At 39.8% G+C, this 24184-nt stretch overlaps 1 protein-coding gene across 3 annotated transcripts; it reads right to left on the reverse strand.

Moving 5' to 3' along the window:
- Positions 1 to 2886: 2886 nt before the first annotated feature.
- Positions 2887 to 21983, reverse strand: dapk2b (death-associated protein kinase 2b). 3 transcript variants are annotated; one of them, XM_084733812.1, is made up of 12 exons: positions 21834 to 21974; positions 21130 to 21264; positions 13134 to 13355; positions 11269 to 11407; positions 9902 to 10031; positions 9735 to 9783; positions 9616 to 9642; positions 9371 to 9523; positions 8854 to 8899; positions 5267 to 5356; positions 5067 to 5147; positions 2887 to 4168 (listed from the first exon to the last, which is right to left on the reverse strand). In XM_084733812.1, exons 2-12 carry the CDS (start codon positions 21204 to 21206, stop codon positions 4091 to 4093), a joined length of 1092 nt encoding a protein of 363 aa, XP_084589938.1. In that variant the 5' UTR covers positions 21207 to 21264; positions 21834 to 21974; the 3' UTR covers positions 2887 to 4090. The 3 variants fall into 3 exon arrangements, with proteins under 3 accessions (XP_084589938.1, XP_084589937.1, XP_084589936.1); XM_084733811.1 differs by lacking the exons at positions 2887 to 4168; positions 5067 to 5147; positions 5267 to 5356 and adding an exon at positions 5381 to 7236 and having other exon boundaries at positions 21130 to 21267; positions 21834 to 21983; XM_084733810.1 differs by lacking the exons at positions 2887 to 4168; positions 5067 to 5147; positions 5267 to 5356 and adding an exon at positions 5381 to 7236 and having other exon boundaries at positions 21834 to 21975.
- Positions 21984 to 24184: the final 2201 nt, after the last annotated feature.

Below are 24184 nucleotides of genomic sequence, written 5' to 3' on the forward strand. Positions count from 1 at the left end.
TCACTGAGTCTGAGACGTCTGCATCTCTTTGGATGAAGGACGTGGTTTTGTGTTACACATATGCAGCATACAGTTTCTGGCAGCACTCCTTATTTGTCTGTTGTGAACGGCCCATCCATCAGATCATCCCACCGTAAGTCTGCTGGAATCCCATGATCCCATAACCCTGTCGCTGGTCGACCACAGCATTGATCCCAACATACCAGCTGTGACTCTGTTACATGAGATGCTTAAGACCTAACTGTAACGGCTGACTGGAAGGCATGTCATTTCACTCTCTCACCAGTGACAAAGCTACAAAGGACTCAACGCTCAGATTTCAGTGAGACACGGCTGAAATATTTACAGTCACCAGCCTGGAGATAGACGACCTGAGCAGGAAAGGTTTTATCTCATCTTATGCCAGTAACTCACAGGTTGTCATTAAACACACAACTGTACAATCACTCTATGTGTGTATGCTCTAATAAATTTATCCTCATATTCTGTTTTTAAAAGCACATTTAAAATTACTTTTACCAACTTTAATTTAAAACCTAAGAAGACAGGAGTTTCATGTTTCGTTTTGAATCTAAACATTTGTAATTTGGTAAAAAGTTGTTTTAATTTGATTTCATTTTGATGTTCAACTCATAGATCAGAAATGTTAATTTTAAAATGTTTCCATTTAAACAGATGTAATTAAAAGTGGGGTGCAACTAAGGATTATTTTCATAATCGATCAATTATTTTTTCATTTAATCAGTTAATAGTTGTTTGGTCTATAAAATTTTAGAAAATGGTGAAAAATATCGATCAGTGTTTCGCAAAGTGCATTATTAATATTTTATTCTCCTTTATCATCCTGTTTTATTATTTTATTCTTTATTATTCTTTTCATTAATAAATCTTTTATAGTCATATTTTAGCTGACTGATGACTCACACATCTTCATGATGAACAACTACAAAATAATATCTGATTATTAACAGTTTTTCTTTACAGTTTATCACTTTGGCTCATTTTTGAGTTTTTGAGGTTGACAAACTTTTTACCTTCAGGAGCCCAAACTGAAACTTACTGTTGGGCCATGAGCCAAAAGCACACACCTAATGTATTGTATAGTAAGGATGCAAAAATGATACTATAAGATCCAACGTTCCTTGAACTTCCTGTGCAAAGAGTCGCTCTATCTGTCTGCTCATATTATGAAAAATAATGAATAATTAGGGATCATGTGTGAAGAATTTCTCAGATTATTTCTGGGGCTTTTGCCTTTAAGACAGGTGAAGGTACACAGGAAAGGTGAGAGACAAAAGAGACGAAACTAAAATAAAACAGCACAAATAACAATCTTTATTTTATTATTAAAGCTAGAAACTTCTGGCAGGCCAAATCAAACATGTGGGCCAACTTTGGTCCGGGCACCCAAGTTTGGGCAGCCCTGATCTAAATAAAGACCAACAGGTTCTACAGACGCCAGATGAGTCTGTTTTTTTACTTTCAATTCCTGGATGGTTTGAGACAGTCAGTTTTAGAAGCATTTTCATTCTCACTCATGTTTTTTGAACAAATGCTTTCAGCCTCTGCGGTTGTTTTCAAGATTCACTCCAGTCCTGGTGTTTTCTAGTTTATTCCACGTTTTGTGAGCACCATATTAACATGACGCCCATGTTCATGTCGCCATGCATCACCACCCTATAGCCTATAGCTGTTACTTTGGCCAAAACAAAGTGTTAGGTGACAGAAATACTCATCCAGCACGCCCCCAGGCTGCTCAGAGGTGGAGACTAGAAATCCAAGCTGGAATTGTTCTCCGTTATCACAAACCACATCACTGCATGCAGGAAGAACAACAGATTATGCAGCATTAGAACTCTTTCCCTGTCAATATAAAACACACCAGGGAATTCATGTAAGAGCAGCACCACACTGTTATTATTGAGAGTCCCTTTAATGATAAAGTCATTTATTTCTTTGTGTGCATGGGGAGGGGTGTCCCTGTTGTTTTATTGTGTGAAGCAGTTTATGTAACATCTTGTTTATACAAATAAAGTCTAATTGATTGCCTCTTTGAAACCCTCGTACTTTTAATATGCGGTATTGTGTTTAAAACAGCTCATGTTGTTGTGCTGAACATTAAGTAATTCTGTAATGAGATACTGAGGCACAAACAGGCTTACAGATTTCAGACTGACCCACTTGTTGATTATGATTCCTTTCTTACCATCTGTGTGTAACTGGCCTAGATTGCGTCACTGCCAAAAATGTTATTTAGTTCAGGTCAATTTATTCCTCCAATCTCTTTCAGCCCAGCTGAGCCCAGACAACATTACTGTTGTGAGACTAAATGACTGACCAGTGGTTGGATGAAAAATCGGTGCAAGTGGCCGATCACGATTAGTGGTTGTTGATGTTCGCAGAATTATTGTCAAGGGCTTAGTCCTATAGTCCTATTTTGGTTTGACAAAGACATTGGCTATGGGTATCCCATTGTAAAAATGCCTATTGTAGACATGCTAAACATGCTAAATAATGACTTTGGGGTTCATCTGGATACTAAAACACTTTTCAAACTCCTAAACCAAAGTTAAAAAGATAATTTTTTAAAATATCCACCTCCAGTCATGTTTTACTGCCCTTCCTCAATGCAGTTTAAAGAGAAGAAATGCTCAGACATGGCATTTACTGCTTATTTCGATCTTGATATGTCTTGTACCACATGAAAAACACCACATGGACATGTTAACAAGGCTAAACATGTGATTATCACAGGAGGGGAGCCTTAAAAGAAAACAGAAAAGATTTAGTGCCACTGTTTTATATCCAAAAACCATGGGCTATTCTAGTTTTTACATTGTGATGAAGTCACTCATTTTATTTTCAACTCACAAAGAAAAAAAAATCATGTTCATTAATTTATTAAACAACTTTTCAATTTACAATACATACAAGTGAACAGAAATGTAATGTATGTGTGTTTAAAACAGTGGATGCTCCTTTTAATGAGCTAAAATGCAAGTAAAACTGAAATTAAGACATCTGGCTGATGTTAAGGTATATTTACACCATAAATACATCAATATACTGTATATCTACAGAAAGGAGCCAGTTGAGGTGGTTCAGGCATCTTGTAAGGAGGGAGGGAGGAGTTCCAGGCACGTCCAGCTGGGAGGAGGCAACGGAGCAGACCGAGGACTAAGTGGAGGGACCGAATCTCTGCCCTGGCCTGGGAACGCCAGTCAGAGTTGGCTAATGCAGCCGGGGAAAGGGATCCCCTGGGGTCCCCTGCTGGAACTGTTACCTCCGCGACCTGATTTTGGATAAACGGTTGAAGATGGATGGATGGATGGATGGATGGATGGATGGATCGATATGCTGTATATCTGGACCTAAAAATTGCTTCAAAATATCAACCTGTATTCATACAGTGCGCTGCCTTTATGTATGCATAGGATGTAATGCAATTATTGTCCCATTGGACACAAGTAATTAAAAATATCCTGTTAAATGCAGTAAACAGACAGCTCTGTATAATATACAGGCTTCAGGTAAACTATTTTGATGGGGCAAATGAAGAGGTTAATGGTAAAAAGTGAAAAATAAGCAGAACAGCATGTAAACATTTGGTAATGAAGGTCTGCTACCATCTGTTCAAACTGTTTTATCTGTCAATGTTTGGGACAACACACCTTTAGTTCAAGCTCTACATGCAGCCTGCACAATAAAAACCTATTTCACAACAATCTAACTCCCTGCATATCCTCAGATGTTAAACAACTGCTGAGGGACTTTTAAGACTGCAGTTATTACATGAAGCTGCCTACATTGTTGTGCACATGCAAACACTGGCTTCTCGGTTCCTGTCAACAATAATTCAGACATATCTAATTTAGAAATGGCAAAAGGCTATATTTTGTGGTCACCAAGACAAACAAAGTTGCCTTATCTGATGAAAGTGCTCTGTTTAAAACAGCCACTCCGACAAATACTGTTGCTAGCTGATTCTTTAGAAGAAGTAACAGCTGCAAGTGTGCATCAAAAAGGTTCAGAGTCACTGTTTTGCAACCGGAACATGGTTGACCGACACACTTGAAGCTGGTTGTTGCTCTCAGGAAGTGCTGCTTCTCTTTCTGGTCCTCGGCCTCCTCTTCATGATTTCTTCTTCTTGGTCACTTTCACAATCCCTCTGAAATAATAAAAAAAATGTTTCAGTTGAGAAACAGCCATGAAATTGCTTCTGTGTTGACAGCTGATGACATGTGAGGATTATTTTATTGCTTTATAAAAAAGCAAGGTCCAGAGTTACTAGCTGCACCTCAAAATACCGACTTAAACATTAATGTGATGAGTCCGATGCAGTACAGGTCAGATAGCAGCTACTGCAGTAAACACCAGAAACTATCACAGTTACTCTTAAAGAAATAGAGCAACATTTTAGGAAATACCCTTATTTGATTTCTTACAGACAAAAGCCTGTTAGTTTAGCTCAGCATGAAAGGAATCGGGAAACAGCTGCCTCTCAAAGCCCAGCTACCAAAACCTCCAACGCTCACAAAATGACACCTTGCTTCTTGTTTGTTTGATCAGTACAAAAACGGAAGTGCAAAAACAAAAGTGTGTTTTTCACGAGAGGGTATGTGGTGGTCTATTTCTTTGTCAGGAGTGATTTCCTGAATCATCTATTAGTTGCCAACATCATGGTGACAAAAAGACAGTGAATTTTTGGAATTTAATTCAACCTGTTTTGACCATGACAAAGAAAAAGACCTTGTATTTCAATTTTAATTTTTGCATTTTAAAATGAAAATCGAATAACCATTGTTTTTTGTGTGTTTTAATACTCATTTCTGAAAGGAAAATGCGGTGGCCAAAAGATGCACTGACCCAGATTGCATGACCTTTGGACACAATCAGGTTAGCTGTTTCTTACAGTCTTTATTCTGTGCTAAGCTAAGCTAACTGTCTGCCCTTTATATTTAACACACAGACAACTCATAGCAAGAAAGTGAATATGCAAAAATCATGAACTTTCTAACTACTACTTTAAATCCAGAGCGAGCCGCTCTACTACAGTGAAGTCCTACCTCGTTCTGCTCAGGCAGCTTGTGGCCCTTTTTCATGATTCGTGTTAAGTGGTTGCACAGAGCAACAATTCTGAATGACAGCTGTTGAAGAAATAAAAGCAAAGACAATGAGTCCTAAAATCAATCAAAAGTGGTATTTAAAAAAAAAAAAAAAAAAAAAAGACCGATTGCTGTAAGAAAATCATCTAGCTGTACTTTACCTTCCACCTGCGTCTGGCGTACTGTCTCCTGAAGTTCTCCAAGTTGACCACTGACAGCCTCTTCACCATGGCCTGTCTGGGATTCAGAGGCTGCAGAGACACAACAAGGGATGAAACAGCAGAGCAAGAATCTTTGACGTTAACGTCACATGTTCAAGAAAGTTCAATAACATTATATTGGTCTAATTTTGACTCTATAATCTGAGGCACTACAGGAAATACAGTGTACTGAAATCTCAGATCACAGAACACAATGGAATGCATAATAAATGATGAACATTTATTTCAGTGTTTAGACAACAGTGAAAAATGTGTGCACATCAAAGGTGAAGCCAAATGTTTATGGCTGTGTATAACTGCTGAGATGCTAAAAAACAACTGATAAGGAGGTGACACATTTTTAAACACGAGATCTTATCATAGATGTTTTTCCTGTCGGCTCAGAGAACATCTCAAAGAAAGAAATTAAAAAACAAAAGGTTTTTAAAATAAATAAATAAATCCAACTTTTAGTAAAAGTGCATTGTTTAATCTATGCAAAATACAAATTGACAACCACTGAAAAAAAAACATAAATATACAGTCTAAAAAATAGAATGGAATGAAAAAATAAATCAATCACAAAATTTTAACTTCTGATACATTCCATTGAAAATAATTCCTCCATCTTCCTCTGGTTGTAACATAGTAACAAAAAAACATTTATAATTAATATTCATCTTTATTACTTGTCAAAATCAAAATCTACCAAACCCACTTAATCAACCAAGAGCAGTGCATTAATAAATCTAATTGAACTGTTTGTTAGCATGATGTTCATTTTGTAAATCATGGCCCCGTTTAGAGTCAAATAGACAATAAAACAGGGTGTGCTCTATAGTGAGGCTACATAGTGATTGACAGGTTGTCAAACTAGGTAGTTCTGATCAAATATTAATCAATATGTTGCTACACTGCCTATTTCTCACCTCAGATGTTTTAATTGTTTTAGCTTTCCACCAGTTTCCAGTCTTTTTGCTAAGCTAAGCTAACGGTCTCTTGCCTCTATCCTCGATTTTCCCGTACAGATGTGAAAGTGGCATCTTCCCTTTTAACTCTCGGCAAGAATGCAAGAACATTTGCCCAAATTCTTGTTCTTAATATTACTTGGAACTGAAAAGTACCTTACTACAGAGTTCACACAAGAATAAAAAACAGTGAAATAAAGAAAACGTAAAGACTACACAGCGATACATTCAAATGTTTGTGCTGCTTAAAAAAAAAATCAATGTGTTGAATTCAGTCTATAAAGATGTTTAAAGTCAATAAAAGTGAGTCTTCATATATGTTTGTTAACCGGACTCTGTGAGCGGCTGTTCACAGGCCTCGGGACACAGTTCCCTCCTGCAGGACTGATGCAGCAGCTCCATCAGCGCCTGCTTCACGTCAAGGTTCAGGCTGCTGCTGTGGATGCTGCCGTTGGCTCCTTCTGGATGCAGAGAGCTCATCACCTCCTGCAGCCACTGCAGCTCAGAGTTCAGCTCCCGCCTCAGAGCGTCCAGCTGGCTCTGTCTCTGGGTGTACTTCCCACTGATCGCCTCCAGACTGGTGTCTATAGCCTTCATGTCCTCCTGCAGCAGCCTCCTCGTGGCCTCCACCTTACGGAATTCGTAGCGGACCTGTGACAGCTGCTTCCTCGCAGTCTCACTCTCCTCCTTGTACCAGGCCTCCTTGTCGTTGTAGATGGAGAGCAGTGCTTCTATATCACCCTGTAGAGTGTGGTGGGCTCCTGCCACCTCTGACACCGCCGTCGCCATCAGACTGACGTCCTCCACCACGTGGGCAAAACGCTCAAAGTTGGCATATGTGTTATTCTGGGGCATGCTGGAGTGGGACTGGATGGTGTACTCCTTCAGACGTTTTGTCTTCAGCTGCTCCGCTTTCTTCTCCGCGTCAGGGGCGGCACTACCCTCCTCCATGTGGCCGCAGGACTTCAGACAGAGGGGTGGAGGGGGGACACTGAGTGAGAGGATGTCTCATGGTTGCATCTTGACAACACACATGGCGGTGAAGACTCCAGCAGACGTGGAACTGTAGGATTAGTGTGTGACCCTACAGCAAAAGCCATGGCAGGTAAGAGCGCCAAAAAAACAGCAGACATTCCTGTTGAGCGTGTTATGTTTCCTGGCTTCATGCTTGTATCCAAAGAGGACGAAGACTCCACAGCAAAACACCATTCGCATGCACTTCAGCAGCTAATGCTGGAGTAAACGTCTTCAACATTACAGGTTGTTAAATGTCCGTGCCATTAAAAACAACAATTAGTGAGATGTTGCTTTAGTTTGATCACTTCACCTTCTTGAAAAAAAATGACTATTTCCTTAAAAAGACAGCTGTACAGGATGTGTGGAGCTAAGTGTGTTGAGAGGTGAAGGGTGAGAGAAATATTCCCAGAGGGACGGGTGTGGTGTAGTGATGTAGACCATATACAGTAACTGAGATGAAGTATGTTTTCAACAACAGAGAACATACATAAAGAGTTAGTGGGTGTGTTTTTTGGCATGTTTAAAGGGGCAGTTCACTCCCAAATATATTTTCCTATTCTATTTATCCATCTAGATTGTTTTGGTGTGAGTTGCTGAGTTTAAGCGATATCAGCAGGAAAGACGTTTGCCTTCTCTCAAATATAATGGAACTAGATGGCACCAGAATCATGCATTTATTCATGGATGACAGGCTTGTACTTGTGAGAGCACATTATGTAAACATTTATGTAAAACAGTGACGCAGGAGCACAGTTGCAACTGTGGGCACTGCAGTTACATCACAGGTCGGGCGAGCTGGATCATAAAAAGTTAACACTCTGACTGATGGCAGATGGGTTGTAGGTGGGAAATAGTGTGTGCTTCCTGATTAAGAAAGATGCTGTGTGTGCATTTATACACAAGACACAGCAGTGCAACTTCTTTGATTATTTAAATCTGTTTCCCCTTTTGTTTCCTCCACTCTTGCAAGTTTATAACTTTCTTTATGCTAAAATATTAATGATATTTGCTGCAATGAAATTACAGTGCACAGGGAGACATTTAAAATGACTGAAAGCAGGTTTTCTAATCAGTGGTTTAAGATAACACTCATACATCAATACAACATGCAATATAAAAATCACCTGGAAAGCTCATGCTGCTCAACGCTCTACATTAGAGAAAACACGTTTGAATGGGTGGCGGGTGGATGAAACTGCATGAATCTAGTTCATGATTGCTGATGAGAGAAACTACTATTGAGTTTTCCTTTTTTTTTCCACTTAAGCCACTTCCATTATATTTGAGAGAAAGCAGACATTTCTATGGCCAATATCTCCAGAACTCAACAGCTCACACCAAAACTAGCACTGTAGGATAGAGGAAATATATATAGACGTTTGATTTTGGGGTGAACTGCCCCTTTAAAAGATGTATTTTCCCTGCTAATAAGAAACAAACCCATTACTTGTATGTTACCTTTGACATGAAGTGTTAAATGTTGCTTCACATGTAGCAGGAGGTGGGGTGCTGACAGTAGTTATTAAAAACACAAAACCATGCTGTAATACACATAAGTCATACCTTTATCCAGTGATGGTTGAGGGCGTCTTGTATTGTCATCCGTTTCCTACAATGATGACAGAAAGAAAATCCAGCTGAGTAAATACACTCGAGCAGGGAGAATGGTTGGTGAACAGTTGTGGTTTAGGACATGAATCTCTCAGGAATAAGTTTCACAAGAATATTGGGTTTCCTGGAGGTGCATTTAAATGGAAACACATGTTAAGCAACATGAACAGGATCATATGTTACATAGAAAGCAAGTGTTGCACAATACTTTTTAATGTGGTAATAAGTTTACAGTATAAATAATGTTTATTCAGCTTATTTTATTTAGTGTGCCACATTGTGCACCAAAAATGTGCCTAAATCCCTGCTCTAGATTTCTGTGGACTGGCTGGTCTTTCATTCTCATTTGGATCAGGTCTGGGAATTTAATACGCTTAGGCTTTATTGCAGTGAAACCTCTAATACTGGGCTTTGTATCGGAATTGTCAGACTCGACCTTTGGCCTTCAGCTGTTTGTCAGTTCTCTTACCTCGTGTCCTTCACCAGGAGCTGCTGGATGAAGCTCTTGGCCAGCTCGCTCGTATTGTTGAAGAGCTCTTCGTCGAAATCGTAGTTCATCGCCGAAATGTTTCCCAGCGTTTCCTGCTTCGTGTCCCCAAGGAAAGGTGACGCGCCGCTCAAACTGAAACAATGACACAAACACTCACACACTCCTCGATAATCTTTTGAGGTGCATTAAGATTCCCATTAATAATCGCAATCATCCCAACTTACAGTATATATGTGATGACTCCAATGCTCCTGTGAAAAACAGCACAAGGTTAATCCAAAGTTATGCACCGCAGCCGCTTGTATGGAAGGCAGTAGAGTCAGAGGTAATTAAAGGCTCTTACCACATGTCTGCCTCCAATCCCAGTGGCTCATAGTTCACTATCTCTGGAGCTGAAAATAGATGGCACACACTCCTGCATCACAAACACAGCCAGGCCAAACACCACAGGTCCTCTCAAAATGTCTCATGCTGTAAACATATCTCTTATAAAGAAAAAAAAACACTTACCGACAAATTCAGGGGTTCCAAAAATGTTTTTGAAATCTGCCCCGGCTTCTATTTTGTGTGCCAGTCCAAAGTCTATGAGTTTGATGCGGGGCAGAGGGACATTCCTGTCCAGCAGCATTATATTTTCAGGCTGAAATGCGAAAAGATAAAGCAGAGAGACACTTTTGTCAGCAGATTTCTATTAAGACTGAGACTGAGCGGTACATAAACAACACAGAGTAAAAGAAATTACCTGGTGTAAGTTTCCTTTTGCGTAAGCATTCAAGAAAAACATTGCAACAGTTACAGCCAGATTTGTTAGCGTGAAATATTAAAGGAAAAGTTCAACATGTTGGGAATTTAACTTATCTGCTTTTCTGTCAAAGATTAAAAAAGAACATTGATATAACTTAGATGATGGTACACTCAATACAAAGCTCCTGCTAGCAGCTGGCTAACATAATGTAGCTTAGCACAAAGACTGGCAACAGTAGGAAACAGCTGGCCGGGCTCTGTCCAAAACTAACAAAATGTTTAACACCTCCAAAGCTACACTAAGCTCTCTAATTAACACAGTCCTTTTCTGTAGCAGCCATTTTAATATAAAATAACTTGTTGTGATATTTGATGAAACTGTCACTATATCCTGACAGAAGTACAGATAATATGTAAAAAAAAAACAAAAAAAAACAAACAAACAGGTTCCTCTTGAATTCTCTACTTATGGCAATTGCCAGAATCCACTGGGCGAAAACAACCAATCAGAGCCCGCTTCCAACCTAAAACGTTGCCCAGCAACAGCATTTTTTGTGTATGTTCATGACTGTATGCTGAAGGACCTCTGTGATCACAATTTTTGTACAAGCAGTGCCGGAGAGTGACTACTTATATGTAAGTAGTTACAAGTAGTTACAAGTAATTAAATTACAAAATAAATGTAATTGTAATCTGTTACAGTTACAGAGAAAAAATATGTAATTCAATAAAAGTTAGTGATCAAAAAGTTATTTATGCAGAAGTTACTAACTGACTACTGACCTTTTTTCTGTAACTGCCAAACAAAAGGCATTAAGAGTGAGGAGGAGCTGCAGCTACAGAAACACGGGACAGTGACTATCAGAGAGCATTGTGGGAAACACTGCTCTCTGAAAGTGGGAAGATAACCTTGTGGTGTCTGTATCTGAGAATCTGGACTGCAGCCACAGAAAACAGGAAGGATGTGTGATTCAAAATAGAGAAACCCAACCAGCACGTACATTAGACACCTGCTATATATATTTGGCATTGAAGTTCAGCTCGACTTATCATGCTGTGGAGGTAAAGAATTTCATCTTCATCACCGGACAAACATAGACTTATATGTGATGTACAAACGGAACATTTTGTACCTTCAGATCGAAATGTGTGATCCTCTTGGAGTGGAGGTAATGGACTCCATCGAGGATCTGCTTGATAAACTGAGTGGCCTCCTCTTCGCTGAGAGACTCCTTCTGAGCCAAGAAATCAAACAACTCTCCTCCAGACACCCTGCAACACACACGGACACACACACACACACACACACACACACACACACACACACACACACACACACACACTCAGAGACTCATCCTGTGCACTGAGATAATCTGAAGCAAGAGCTCTCTTGAATGTTATCTGAAGTGAGTTCTCAGGTTTTGGATGCTCTGGTTCAGGATGCCTTAGATATGTTTGTTTGCGGTAACTATTTCGGTCTCCTTTGCATCAGTCTGTCACACTGATGAATCATCTTCTCGACCTTTTCATGATAAATATCTCTAAAAGCTGCTGAAAAGTTGTATAAAGCGCCCTTTGACCAGTCGGCAGCCTGTTAACATGTTGTTCTTTTCATATTCATACAAAGAAAACATAATAGACTGAGTGACGCACAGTGTGTCATCCTGCGTCTAACAGCAACTGCTCTGTCAGTCAGTTCACTCCTGCTTTGCTTGGACTGAGCGTTCATTTAGTCCTAATTGTGCCCTCCATGTTCCCAAGCACTCGCTGGACCCAGACGGGGCCATCTGAGGCCCCTTTTCAACACAAGCCTTATTGATACTGTTCAGTTGTTTCTGGCACACGTGATCCTCTTGGCAAAAGGTTTTCAGTAAACACAGGTTCAACAAACAATCTATGTACACAGAAATGCACTCACTGATCAGAACATGCACACAACCTTACCAGTACTGACCTAAAAGATTAGAAGGACTCCACTGACATTATACGTTTATTTTAGAACAAAATGCTATACACTTTGTTAATTAAATCAGTAATAAAAAAATGTGTTTTGGTTAAAGTTCAAAGTGTCAGAGGGCTTAGAACAGTATGATTTAAGTTTCTAGTCTGCCCCTTTCAGAACCTCGGTCAGTTTTCTCCTTTCCTGTTTCCTGTACGTAGATCTACTATGTGCTAAGTTCGTCAATGTTGAAAAGAAAACCACATTTTGAAGATGGTAAAAAGATGTTGTTGGGGGACCTGTAAAAGCGCCAATAATCACATCTTAAGTTAGCTAATGTTAGCAAAATGCTAGCTAACTAGCTAGCTAATCTACATCAATTGTTACTTAGCAAGCTAGCTAGCATTTTCCTAATTTAAGATACCTCAACCAACATCTTTTAACATGCTTGTTCAACTGTTTTTGGAGCACAAAGCAAAAATGGGCAGGACTTAGAAAAGGTCAATTATCTCTCATTTGTTGAAGCAATTTGTCTTGGATTTGGGTTGATACCATTTGTTGCATAGATTAGGTGCCAAATGTAACCATTTGACTCAAGGATGATAAAAAAATGGCTGAAGATCCTTCCATAATATCACATTAAGATCCCAAGACCTTCAGAAAAGTCATGCTGTAATTTGGTATTAAAAACTTTTGGCGAGCATTTCTGTTCTGTGGATTGCTCAGAAACCACCTAAATGCCTGTATACCAAGGGAAGCACCATCCTCTGAATGACCTAGGTCTCTAGTTTGTGGTCGTGAAGTTTCATGAGGCTACGATTACCCTGGAGGTCATAAAAGGTAATTTCTGCTTTTGTACATCCATAGAACCCATATTCATTCAAGTACCTTAAGGTGAGAAGTCAAGGGACCCCAGTGGCAAAGGGCCATATCAGTTTTTACCTTGCTAAAATTTTGTCTAATTTCCTGTCAAGCTAGCATGACATTTGGCAAGAACAAACTGTGTTGATTTATCTGTACAGATGTTGTGATGTTTCATTGAATCATGCCGTGACTCACAGTTCGAGGATGAGCACCACATCTGTGCGGTTCTCGTACACATCGTGAAGCGCTACAATGTTGGGGTGCTGGAGCTGCTGCAGGATGTCCACTTCCCTCTCGATCTCCTCTCTTCTTACGCCGCGTCTGCTGGCCCGACTCTGGCGCTTCTTGATGAATTTGGCTGCATATTCAACGCCTGTACTCTTCTCTTTACAGCGTTTGACAATCGCAAACTGCCCACTGCAGACACAAAGAAAAGAGTCAATGTTAATGACTAAATTATTGTGTTTTTTTGTGACAATTGATTAAAATCTGCCATCTTATCGCAATGTCAGATTTTATTATTATTTGTATTAAGTTTTGTCATCTCTCTCGTGCTGAATGTACTAAAGGTATCAGACTGAAAACAATTCCTGATTAAACTCTTAACAATTAACAACAGGATATAGCTACGGGTGAAGACAAACGTCAGGGAGGAAGCCGCATGTCACAACCAGCTGAAATATTGAGGTATAGTCCAACACTTCCTGTTTCTGAATCAGACAGAGAACAATATCAGACGAGCCGGCTGTGTGGACAGAGCTGCTGTCCTCCCACTCCTGCAACCTTCCTGCCAAATATCTAGCCATCCTCGAGAGATCAGTCCTCTGAAAAAATCCCAAAAACTCTGAACATTTCACAACAGAGGTGTGGCTTAGAGACCATCTCTCAGTGGATCATTGTTTCACTTTTCACTGAGCTCTTGTATTGCATGCTACAGCCTGTGAACATGTGGTTATGGCATCTAGTTAATGAGTATGAATCCTAACCCAATATAGGCATTTCTTATTTTCAGACAGGGGTGACTCCACCAGTAAACATGTCACTCTCCTCTAACATAACTGCACAGTCATTTCACTGATAATGAACCCACTGACAGACTGAATAAGAACATTTCCAGCACTGTCACCCAGTTAAATATATGCTGTGAGTCTCCATGGCTTCATTATCAGACCTGCACTTGTAATCTCAGACCTGACTAAGCCTGCTGCCACTCCTGCCGCTTTACTGTGGGCTGACCTGCCCGCCGTATACATTCGGACTCTGAAAACAAACGTCTCAGCCACAGATCCCGCTGCGATACGTGAGGGCGAGCGTGGTGGCAGAGCTGGCAGAGAGTTTCTGAGTGGGAAAGATGAACGCTATCTTTGACAAGACAGAAAAGGAACATTCAGTCAAGTATGCATACAGAATAGTGAATAGGATGAAAGCCTGTGGAGCCATGAATTTACACTGCAAATTCTTCAGCGTGGGTATTTTTAGACAAGAGCACACAGAGGGAGGAAAAAGATAATAACTGGCTGGCATTTCATATGTTTTGGACGTAACTGTCCACACAGAGATTTCAGGGTGGCTGTGAGAGGCTGTCCAGTCCATGTCCACTATCATCACGGTGTCTAGTGGGCTAAGAATAGCCCGGCCCACAGGCTCATTCTCCACCTGCCACCTCTCTGCTGCTGCTGGGGAGAAGGAAAAAGCCTGCTGAGCCTGAGGAGTGGAGCGGAGGAGTGCTGGGAGGAGCTGCTGGATAAAAGCTGTCCAAAAAAATATGGATACTCACTGTGCTCCTGCAAACACTCATTTCGCACAGCAGTTTAACACTTGTGCTTTCAGTGAGCGCTGACACAGAGATATACTCTCAGCTCATCACTAAACAAATACGTGGACTAAATACAAAAGTAATCGTCTTTATGGTTTAAAACAACACTACTGACTCTAACTGTGTCAGGGTGTGATGTCGAGCCAGTTTTGGAGGCCCGCCCTGTCCTGTGCTTGCACAGTCTTACAGTCACATCTGGGAACAGCTTCACTCAACACATTCAGCTAAACTGTTAAAAAAAAAAAAAGAAATGTTGCCTCACTCAAAACTATCAAAACAACAGTTACTGAGGTGTACTTTCACCACACAAGCCCAGATCTTCAATGACTATTACGCCAATATTATGCAATCGAGCACAGCAAAACCATAGTCAACAATGCTATTTGCATCCAGTATGTAAGCAAACAATGGTAAAAACAAACCATGATCTTCCTTTAAACCTAACCAATTAGTTTGCATACACCTTATCAAACTGTGACTGAAAACTGAGAATAATAATAATAAACTAAGAGAGGTACTACTGACATGTAATTTCACATTATTGTGACATTGTACTTATCCAGGCCAGGAATCAAACCCACTGCAAAGCCCTGTGCTTAACTCATTCATCCACCACAGCTTCTTATCAATGATGAATTTGTCCCTCTTTACAGTTAAAATAAGAAGTTAAGGTGTCGCTGTTGTATGCCTATTTGTACTTGGGTACAAATAAAAACTCACTCATTTTTTATTGTGCCTTTAGATATATTGTATCCCTACAACTATGGCTTCATATATTTAAATAAACATGTCTTTGACCCAGTCTGAGAAGAAAAACTAGATTGTAAACTTCACAAACATACTTGCAGGGCACATTAGATCGCACAGGTGTTTCTAATGAAAGGGAATTTTCTTGAACAATTGATTTCATGCCTCAGAGAGGTACTCAACCACAGCACCCCAGGAAGTTATTATTTAGCTCATGTACTGCATAGATTTCGGTGCGAACATGTCCCAACAGATAATGCAGAAGAAGAGAGAAAGAGAGGCGTAACAATGGTCTTCAAAGAGTCGTGCACACATGCCGCCGCCAAGGAGAAATAAAAACAGGGGTTGAGTGCTGAAGCAAAGCAGCAGCGTGGAATCTCAAATACTCCCTCTATCTGTTGTATTCACAGGACATTTCCACCCCTGAGACATCCCTGAATGGCTGACCCTGTTAGAGATGACAACGATAATGTGTGAACTGAGGAGGAGGGAAAGTCACTCAATGAATTCCACTTGCAAAAACAGGCGTGAAGCACCCCGAGGGGAGCAACAGCACCCTTTATCTGCCTGTGCAGCACGACTGAACAGCATCCCCCCCTCGCCGCAATTGTTGCAGTCCAAATGTGAGAAAGTGCACGACACAAATATCAGAGCTGGGGCTTTACATTAGTGTGGTTACGAAGTGTGGAGACAGCAGCGATGCTGGGAGTGGTATTCCACAACGGGCCAGGCGTGCCGGCCGTCTTAGCTCTAAGCTGGCCAGTGGGGCTGAAAGTACCATCTCCCTGCAGAGTTTCCACTTCCAACAGCTGAAGGTCATTATCCACAGCCAAGGTTGGAGGAATGCTCGGACAAGTGGCGCCGGCCCAATATTTAAACACATTTCTCAACCAAACAACCTCTGGGGCGGCGTGACGAAGACAGCCAGATTCATAATTGACCGAGTCCTGTCCCTTCCCACCCATACCATCTGTAAAACTGAATGTGAAAGAAAAGCAGCTCAAACTTCTAAAACATGACTCATCACTGCATAAAACATAATTATGCTTCTGTCTAATTTTTGTATGTATTATCTAGTGTAACACATGCTTAAAAACCCAAATATACAATTTGTCAGCCACATTCATGACCATGAAGTGTTCAGGAAACTCTAAGCTAGTTTTGAAGTGGTCCAATGTCAACCTCTGTCAAGTGGGGACTCCAGGAATGTCCAAGAGATCACCATGGAGTTCCCTCTGTCAGGCTGCACTGAATAAACACATTTTTCACCCACTCAACAGCAGGAATGTCTGCTCCTCAGAGCTCACTACATACGCGTCCTGCTCCTTGTGCGTGCATGTCTACTGTCCGAGCTATAGATACATCATGTACAGTAAATCCCAGCGGAGAAACTCTAGCACTTTGCTGTGCTCATCAGCAGCACCTGTCTGCCCACCCAGCGTCTGTCAGCTCTTTTCATTTCAACACATCTAGTGTGTGTGTGAAGGCTGCAGCCTTAAGTGCGCCCTCTGCGCATCCTCTCCACAGACAACAAACTTCTGCAAAGCATTTCTCAAATTTGTTTATGTGTGCACAAATCTGCTGAGTATTTCTAGAGAGTACAAACATGGCAGGGACCAGAGACAGATTTGGAAGCATTTTGCATGTCAAGTGTGGTGTGACCTTTTCAGCGTTCCTACATTCAGTTGGAACATGACATTTGAGTAATTTCATAACAAGAGTGCAGCCATGCTTGTAGCTCTGTGAGGTTGTACTTATAGAGCCAGTGGTGCTTTTAAATGAATGTTAACTTTAGCATGCTAACATGGTCACAATGACAATGCTGGTGATGTTTAGCAGGTATATGTTTACCATGTACATTTTAATTTAGTGTATTTGCACGCTAATACTCACTAATTAGCAAAGGTGTGAACTGAAGTCACGACCTAAGTGCAAAGACTTTAGACTTGTGACTTGCAAAACAATGACTTCCTAATTTGTGCTTCACACAAAGTACAGTTAAGGCATATGGTAATATTGTAAGTTTTATAGATAGTGGTTGTAAATTACACATTAAGATTTTTACTTCATGGTCATCCAATAATTGTTGGAACATTTCACTAAAAACCATCACTTTGCAAGTCATTGTTTTGCAAGTCACAGGTGTCAAGTCTTTGCACTTAATTCCCAAGTCAAGTCTCAAGTCCTACACTTAACTGTAATGCTAATGTTAGCTAAACATTAGCTTGCTAACTCTGTCAGTATCAGACTTGACTTACTGCTTTTTGTGCAACCTCAAATGTTGAACAAAGTTGGAACTTTTTTGCTGATCACCTCATTGGTTTTGTATGCACAGCATGCTCTCTGTGTTGACAGCGTTGTGTTGAGAACACAATAAGAATAGAGTTTGTTCATTGGTACACTGTTTGTGGCTGTGTATTGTTATGTGAAACAATCGCAGTTTGGTTTAAAAAAAAAAAAACTACAAAAATTACTTGCATATGTTTAGTTTGGGTAGGTTAGACTTAGGCACCAAAATGGAGGGTGATACGGTTTGTTTCCCATCTAAATTAGTTATTCTTACCCACACCATGATTTCTTTCTCTTTTCCTCTGTTCTTAAATATCCCACAATTGTCACAGGAAACAAATAAGAATCTACTATGTGTGTATTTCTACCAGATGCTGCAAAAACACCACAGACCCACAACTATCTGTACTAACCAACATGAAGCCTGTGAAGGATTCAGTTCTACTATGATGCAGGTGCAGCATTTACAGATTTCAAAATGAAGAGGAAGTTTACAAGCCTTTTATTTTTGTTCAGGCACGCAAAGACAATGGCACTTCCTATCCAACGGTGCATCCTGTGAATTTCTGACATTGTTTGATGATGACCAACAAACATTCATTCAATACGTGGCAGTAAAAGTATACGGTAAAAGGTCCAAGATGTCAGTGACCAAACTTGGACAACAATGAATCTGTTGTTGACAGGTAGAGTTCACCTCGTCCACCATCTGCACAGAAGTCCTTCCTGTCTCTGGCTTGCTTTGACGGTCACTTGTGTAACAGCTCACCAGTTTCCTCAGTGACGTGGGAGGGCTGCTGGCAGCTGTAGGCTGCGACTGTGACACATCTTACTGTATGTCATCATTAGTGTCATCACTCAGATGTTGACACAGGTACAGTTGTCAGTAAATGCCTCACAAGGGTTGTTTTACAGATAGGTTTACCAAAAACTCTCCACCACTAGTGGAAAGAAACATTGAGTACAACTTTGTGGGGCCCAGTGACATTAAAATCTATCATTACAAGGGACAGTATGATTAATGGACTTTCCTCTAGTGAATGGCTCAACAGTTCCGTCCTAGAAACTCCAAACAGACCCCCTCATCAAATTTCCCCACCCTCTGGGGAGGACGATTGACTAACAGTTCCACTGTGGCATGTGGTGGAGAGGTCTCAACCCAAACTGTGGGCGGGGTGGGCTGCATCCTCCAAAACTCACTTTTTCACACTGTCACAACAATACAGAAGAACTAGAGAACAAAATCCAGCTGCCGAATTGGTGATAAATTTCTCACACCCGTTCTGTGACTGAAACAACTCTCTCGTTTTCGGTTGCAGTCACATGTGGCTGTTAACCACCTCGTCTTAAAGTTTCTCAGCACCTAGGAAGCTTCACTTCACAGCTGAGACGTCTTTTCAAGTACCGTCTTAACAACCACAACCTGGTGATATCATCAGTCTACAAGCAATGTTTCCATGCCTCTCATTTACCAGTATTATTCTCTGAAAGGGCACTCTTTGTAAAAAGCTGATAAAGAGTTTACAAATGCTTTAGAAAGGTCTTTTAATTAACTTTTTATAAAGGGCTTTTATAAGTTGAAACTAACTGCTTTATTAATGTCAAAAAATCCCTAAATAATCATTTATAGATCAGTTTAAAGTCATCAATAACAAAAACTTTTGATTTTCCAGGTTGTGACTAGTATGACACTTGTTTTATCTTTTTAGGTCTTTGACTAATCAGGACACACCTACAACGCAGGAAAATAATTGGCAATTATATTGTGATGTTTTTTGCAATAATGCATAAAGTTTGTAAGTTTTAATAGTTTAGGTCCAGATGTTGTGCAGCCATCAAAAAGTTGTTGTTATTAATGGCTTATAACTGATTTATAAAGTATGACCACATTCTTTATTAACCATTAATAAAGCATTAGTTGAAACTTCCAAAGGGTGCCTTATTTTAAATTAGTGTAGAATTTAGTGGCAGCTTCAGGCGTGTGCACGTGGATCCGGTCTGAGAGGCTACAGTTAACTTTTAGGCTAAAAACATGGTGTAAATGACGTCTTTTAATGTCGCGGCTTACGGACACCACACAAACAGTACGGATACATTTTATGTTTTTTTGTTTGTTTTAAAACTGGTCACCATTCACTTTAATTGTACTGGATTTGGCTGCAGCGCCGTCTTCTGCTGAAGCTCCGAGAGTGTTTTGTGAACTGGAGATCTTCACCCATCCTCACATCAGCACAAGAGTGAGTAGATATTGACTGAAATTTCATTTTTGGGTGAACTATCATTTTAAGAATATTATATTCTATTCCTGCCATGTTCTGCTTGTAGATCCCCCTCTTTTTTAATATATGTTTTGGGCTTTTGTGCCTTTAATTCATAGGACAGCTGAAGACATGACAGGAAAAGGGAGAGAGAGTGGGGGACGGACACGCAGCAAAGGGCTGTGGGCAGGAGTCGAAACCACGGCCACTGCAGAGGACTCACAGCCTCCGTACGTGGGGTGAATGCTCAACCAACTGAGCTACCAGGCCACCAGATCCCCCCTACAGTTTACACAGTGGACTATTTTATCCTAATAATATTTCACAAGGCAAATACATGGGAAATTTCAATGGAAAATACAACAAAAGTGTGAATGCTGCACGCCCTTCCTCTACAGGCATATAAGCAGCTGGATGCACACATTTCAACAGCAGGTCTTGGTTCGTCCTGTCAGGGTGTGTCAGAGAAGCCGTGCAGTAAGTGACCTGCAAATACCGGGACATAGTGTATATTTTGACTGGCAAAGAAAGGTCAGAGGTCAGACACTTTCTTTTCACACCCTCTATATCTGTTAGCAAGTGGTGCACATGCCCAAGCGGTCCTTCCGTGCAAAATGGATCTGTAGCTTCCTCAAATCCATATTTCACTCTACCAACTTCCTTTAATCTATTTCCCCATGGAACATAGTTTCCCTGATTAAAACTCAACTTTGAATACATTGATCCACCACACAGAATCAGCTCTTGCAAAAGCAGTAAATCAAACTTGACTCAGCTTCCTGGATTGAACATATCGAGCCCAAACAGGGCCCGTTTTCTTAGAGTGCGTTTACTCATGAAACTTTATCTCTTGCTGTAAACTTCAGCCTACTTATACACAGCGACACTCCCCATTTCAAGCTTTAACAGGCCAGCTGTTTGCATGCCTACGTACACACACAGGGACCACTGCGTCCGGAGGCATGCAGGGGTGAGCTGAATCACACTCTGACTCACAAAATGAAGAGGATCATTCTCTTGAACTGCAATCAAGCATCTGCTACTGTACACGCTTGATTAAACAGTTTTGAGAAACACTCACCTCCCCAGTTCTTCTCCAATTTCATAGAAATCCTCCACATTCTGCTGCTTGAACACCGCCATGCCTGGTGTCTTCATTGATGTAGATTGTCTGCTTGATATGCACCACTTAAGACCTTTCTCCACAAGTCCAACCCTGCTGATACAAAGAGGTGTTCCTGTTCATTTCTGACTGGAGTGATGAAAATGTTTACTGCAAGTTCCAGCTTGTTGTATAGCATTCCTCCTCAGACGTGTACCTACTTTCACTGTTGAGAAAGCCTATAAGTTGGCCAGGAACGAAAAAGGAAACACTTTCTTTCACTTGTCTAAATAGTGATTATTGGCTTTAAAATTTAGTAAGCACAACTCACAACTGTGTCAAGCTGGTCAGTATAACAGTGTCTAGTTTGTGTGATTATAACAGGATTACAAATGAAAAGAAAAGAGCATTTGGGGTAATTAGGGCAGGATATCACTGAAATTTGCTCCTATTGTGAAACATTTTGCCTTGTTTTGTAATCACTAAAAAAAAACACTTTTACTGCTATAAATTAGTTTCAAAATATAATAGTAGTTGATTGTACATTATAAAAGTGAACACTTGTGCACATACAAAAATGTGAGGACAGAAACTGTCCACAAACTGAAATACCACAAACTTCCTATCAGACAAGTTACATGTCACATTTAAAGGGGCTCCACCAACCAAAGTTTGTGTCTTACCTTGTGTCAGAGCTGATGATAAACTTCTCTTACAGCTGCTCTGCTCTCCTCATGGCTGCACTTCAGACACACAAATGCTCCTTTAGTGTCTCTGTTGTTCTCTGTCACTTCACGGCAGCACCATCAGGCTTTTGTGTCGGCACAAGTCCCTCCCCCTGATGGCTCTATTATGAAACTGCAGCGTGAGAGAGGCAGGCTATCAATAAAGATGACTGGCATGTCTGCTGTCTATTCTGAACAAGCATTTAAGGAAGTGAGGATCGCTACAATGAGCTGCATGAACACCCGCAGACGGGACAACAAACTCAGTCAGCCGTTGTTTATTGATTTTGTCTTTCAACTGGTATTACAAAAACAAACAGTGGCGTGTACTTAATGCTGTCACACGAAAGATTTGCACTTTTCATCATTAAATGATACCGATTAACATTGAACAAACATGGAAGCTTATTTTTACCAGTGATGAAAAACAAGATCCTGTAAGGCATTAAAATGAGAAACTCTCGAAATAATGACTTAGTGTATCAAAATAATTACGTAGTTACTTTAAAATGATGAGTTAGTATCTCTAAATAATGAGATAATGATATATCAATATATTGGCTTTGTATGTCAAAATAATGGGTTAGTGTCTAGATTTTGAGATAAATTGTCAGAATTACTTAGCATGTCAATATAATGATTTAATATGTCAAATCTCAAAATAATTAGAGTGTTTTCAAAATTATGATTTAGAATCTAACTTATTATTTTTTATTAGTTAATTCATTATTTTGAGATACTAAGTCCTCATTGCAAGAAAGTTTCTCATTATAATGACTTATATGATCTTATATTTTTTCATCAAATTGGCATAAACAAGCTTCCATAAACATGATACTATAGAGATTTACATACAAAAAAGTGAAGTGCCCTATAATATTCCAAAGTCGCTACACTTGTGCAATACATTGCTGGAAAAAGCAAAAGAAAAGAATGAAAGAAAGAAAATATAGTAACATTAAATGTAGCTTATTCAATGTAAAAAAAAAAAAAAAAATTAAACTGACAAGAAACCAGAGAGCAGAAGTCGTGTACTGAAAAAACATACTGTATGAGCCCTTTGACAAAATGAGTGGATCTAAGAAAACGTTCTTTTTTTTTTTATCTTAAACCAAATCAGGCTTCAAACATTCTGATCTTCAGAGAGACCTGCTCTCATAAAGAAAAACTAACTCAATCTTTACTTCCACTGATCTTTTTTCATTCACATTTCCATCATAAAAACAACCACAATTCTCCCATTTGTTCATAACACAGGTGGTCCAAAAAAAAAAAAAAAAAAAGAGTTAGGGATGATGCTGTGGCTGACAATACTGTAGCAGAGAAAAGGTAGTCAATTCTGTAAACAGCTCAATGTAAAATAACAATAAAAAAATTAAAAGTTAAATTGTAAACAACATATCAGCACACAAGAGAAGGGGCGAAGTGAGAAAAACCTGTTCCTCTCTTGTATTTTCCCATTTAAGCAACAATTTGATGAATAATTTCTTTCTAAACAAGTTTTGATGTGAGGAATATCAACTTTGTCATACTGTAGAAATTATAAAAACAGGTGTAATTGAGAATATGGACACAATGATTTAGGAGTAAACCGTCATCTGCAAGTACCTGGACGTGGAAGACAGAAGGATATCTCTACACGTTTATCAGTCTTCCCTCATAGGTTACAAATCATATTTCCTTTTTCACAGCCACTTCATCCAAAGCTCAAACACATAAATCATCTTGTTTGGAGGGTACCTGTGATCTGGTGTAAACACTGAGTAGACAAATGTTATACTGCCACACTGAGGACAATGGATGTAAATACACCAGCATTTTCAGACAGGGCTCAGAAAAGTGGTCCCAGCATTACGCATGTACTGTAAATCTTGCAAAATATGTTCAAGGCAGGGTAAACTGAGTTTTTCAAACACATAATAATCTAAACCAATGTCTGGAAAATTCAAGAATATTATTTAAACAGAGCAGGACTCAGGGCAACTTAAGTGGTTATAATAAAAATGTCAGATAATGAGGTAATTTGTAGGGATCAATGTTGGTCAATGCCAATAAAAAAACAAATCTAGTGGCCTTTACACATTCTTAAGAACAAACGTAGGTGCAGACTTGTCTTTGGAAAAAATGTAAGCAATTAAATGTTACTAAAGTATAAAAATAACTCGACAATATTAAGACTAATACATCTAGAAAAGAAAATCTGCCAATTATCGACAAATAAACTGTAATGACCAACATCACCAAAAAAGACAACACTGGCTGATGCTGTTTGTTTGATGGCTCAACTGTTGTCTCTCATTATTTGATCT

This window comes from Lutjanus erythropterus, chromosome 13, assembly GCF_056507025.1.
Source record: "Lutjanus erythropterus isolate fLutEry1 chromosome 13, fLutEry1.hap2, whole genome shotgun sequence".
Classification (NCBI taxonomy): Eukaryota; Metazoa; Chordata; class Actinopteri; order Lutjaniformes; family Lutjanidae; genus Lutjanus; species Lutjanus erythropterus.

Bases quoted from the DNA above. Each gene is read 5' to 3' on its own strand.
- dapk2b (XM_084733811.1), bottom strand. From the start codon at position 21,206: ATGAAGACACCAGGCATGGCGGTGTTCAAGCAGCAGAATGTGGAGGAT. The intron at 13,356-21,129 runs GTGAGTGTTTCT...TTGTGTCTGCAG, and splicing joins ATTGGAGAAGAACTGGGGAG to TGGGCAGTTTGCGATTGTCA. The intron at 11,408-13,133 runs GTGAGTCACGGC...TGTGTGTTGCAG, and splicing joins GTGGTGCTCATCCTCGAACT to GGTGTCTGGAGGAGAGTTGT.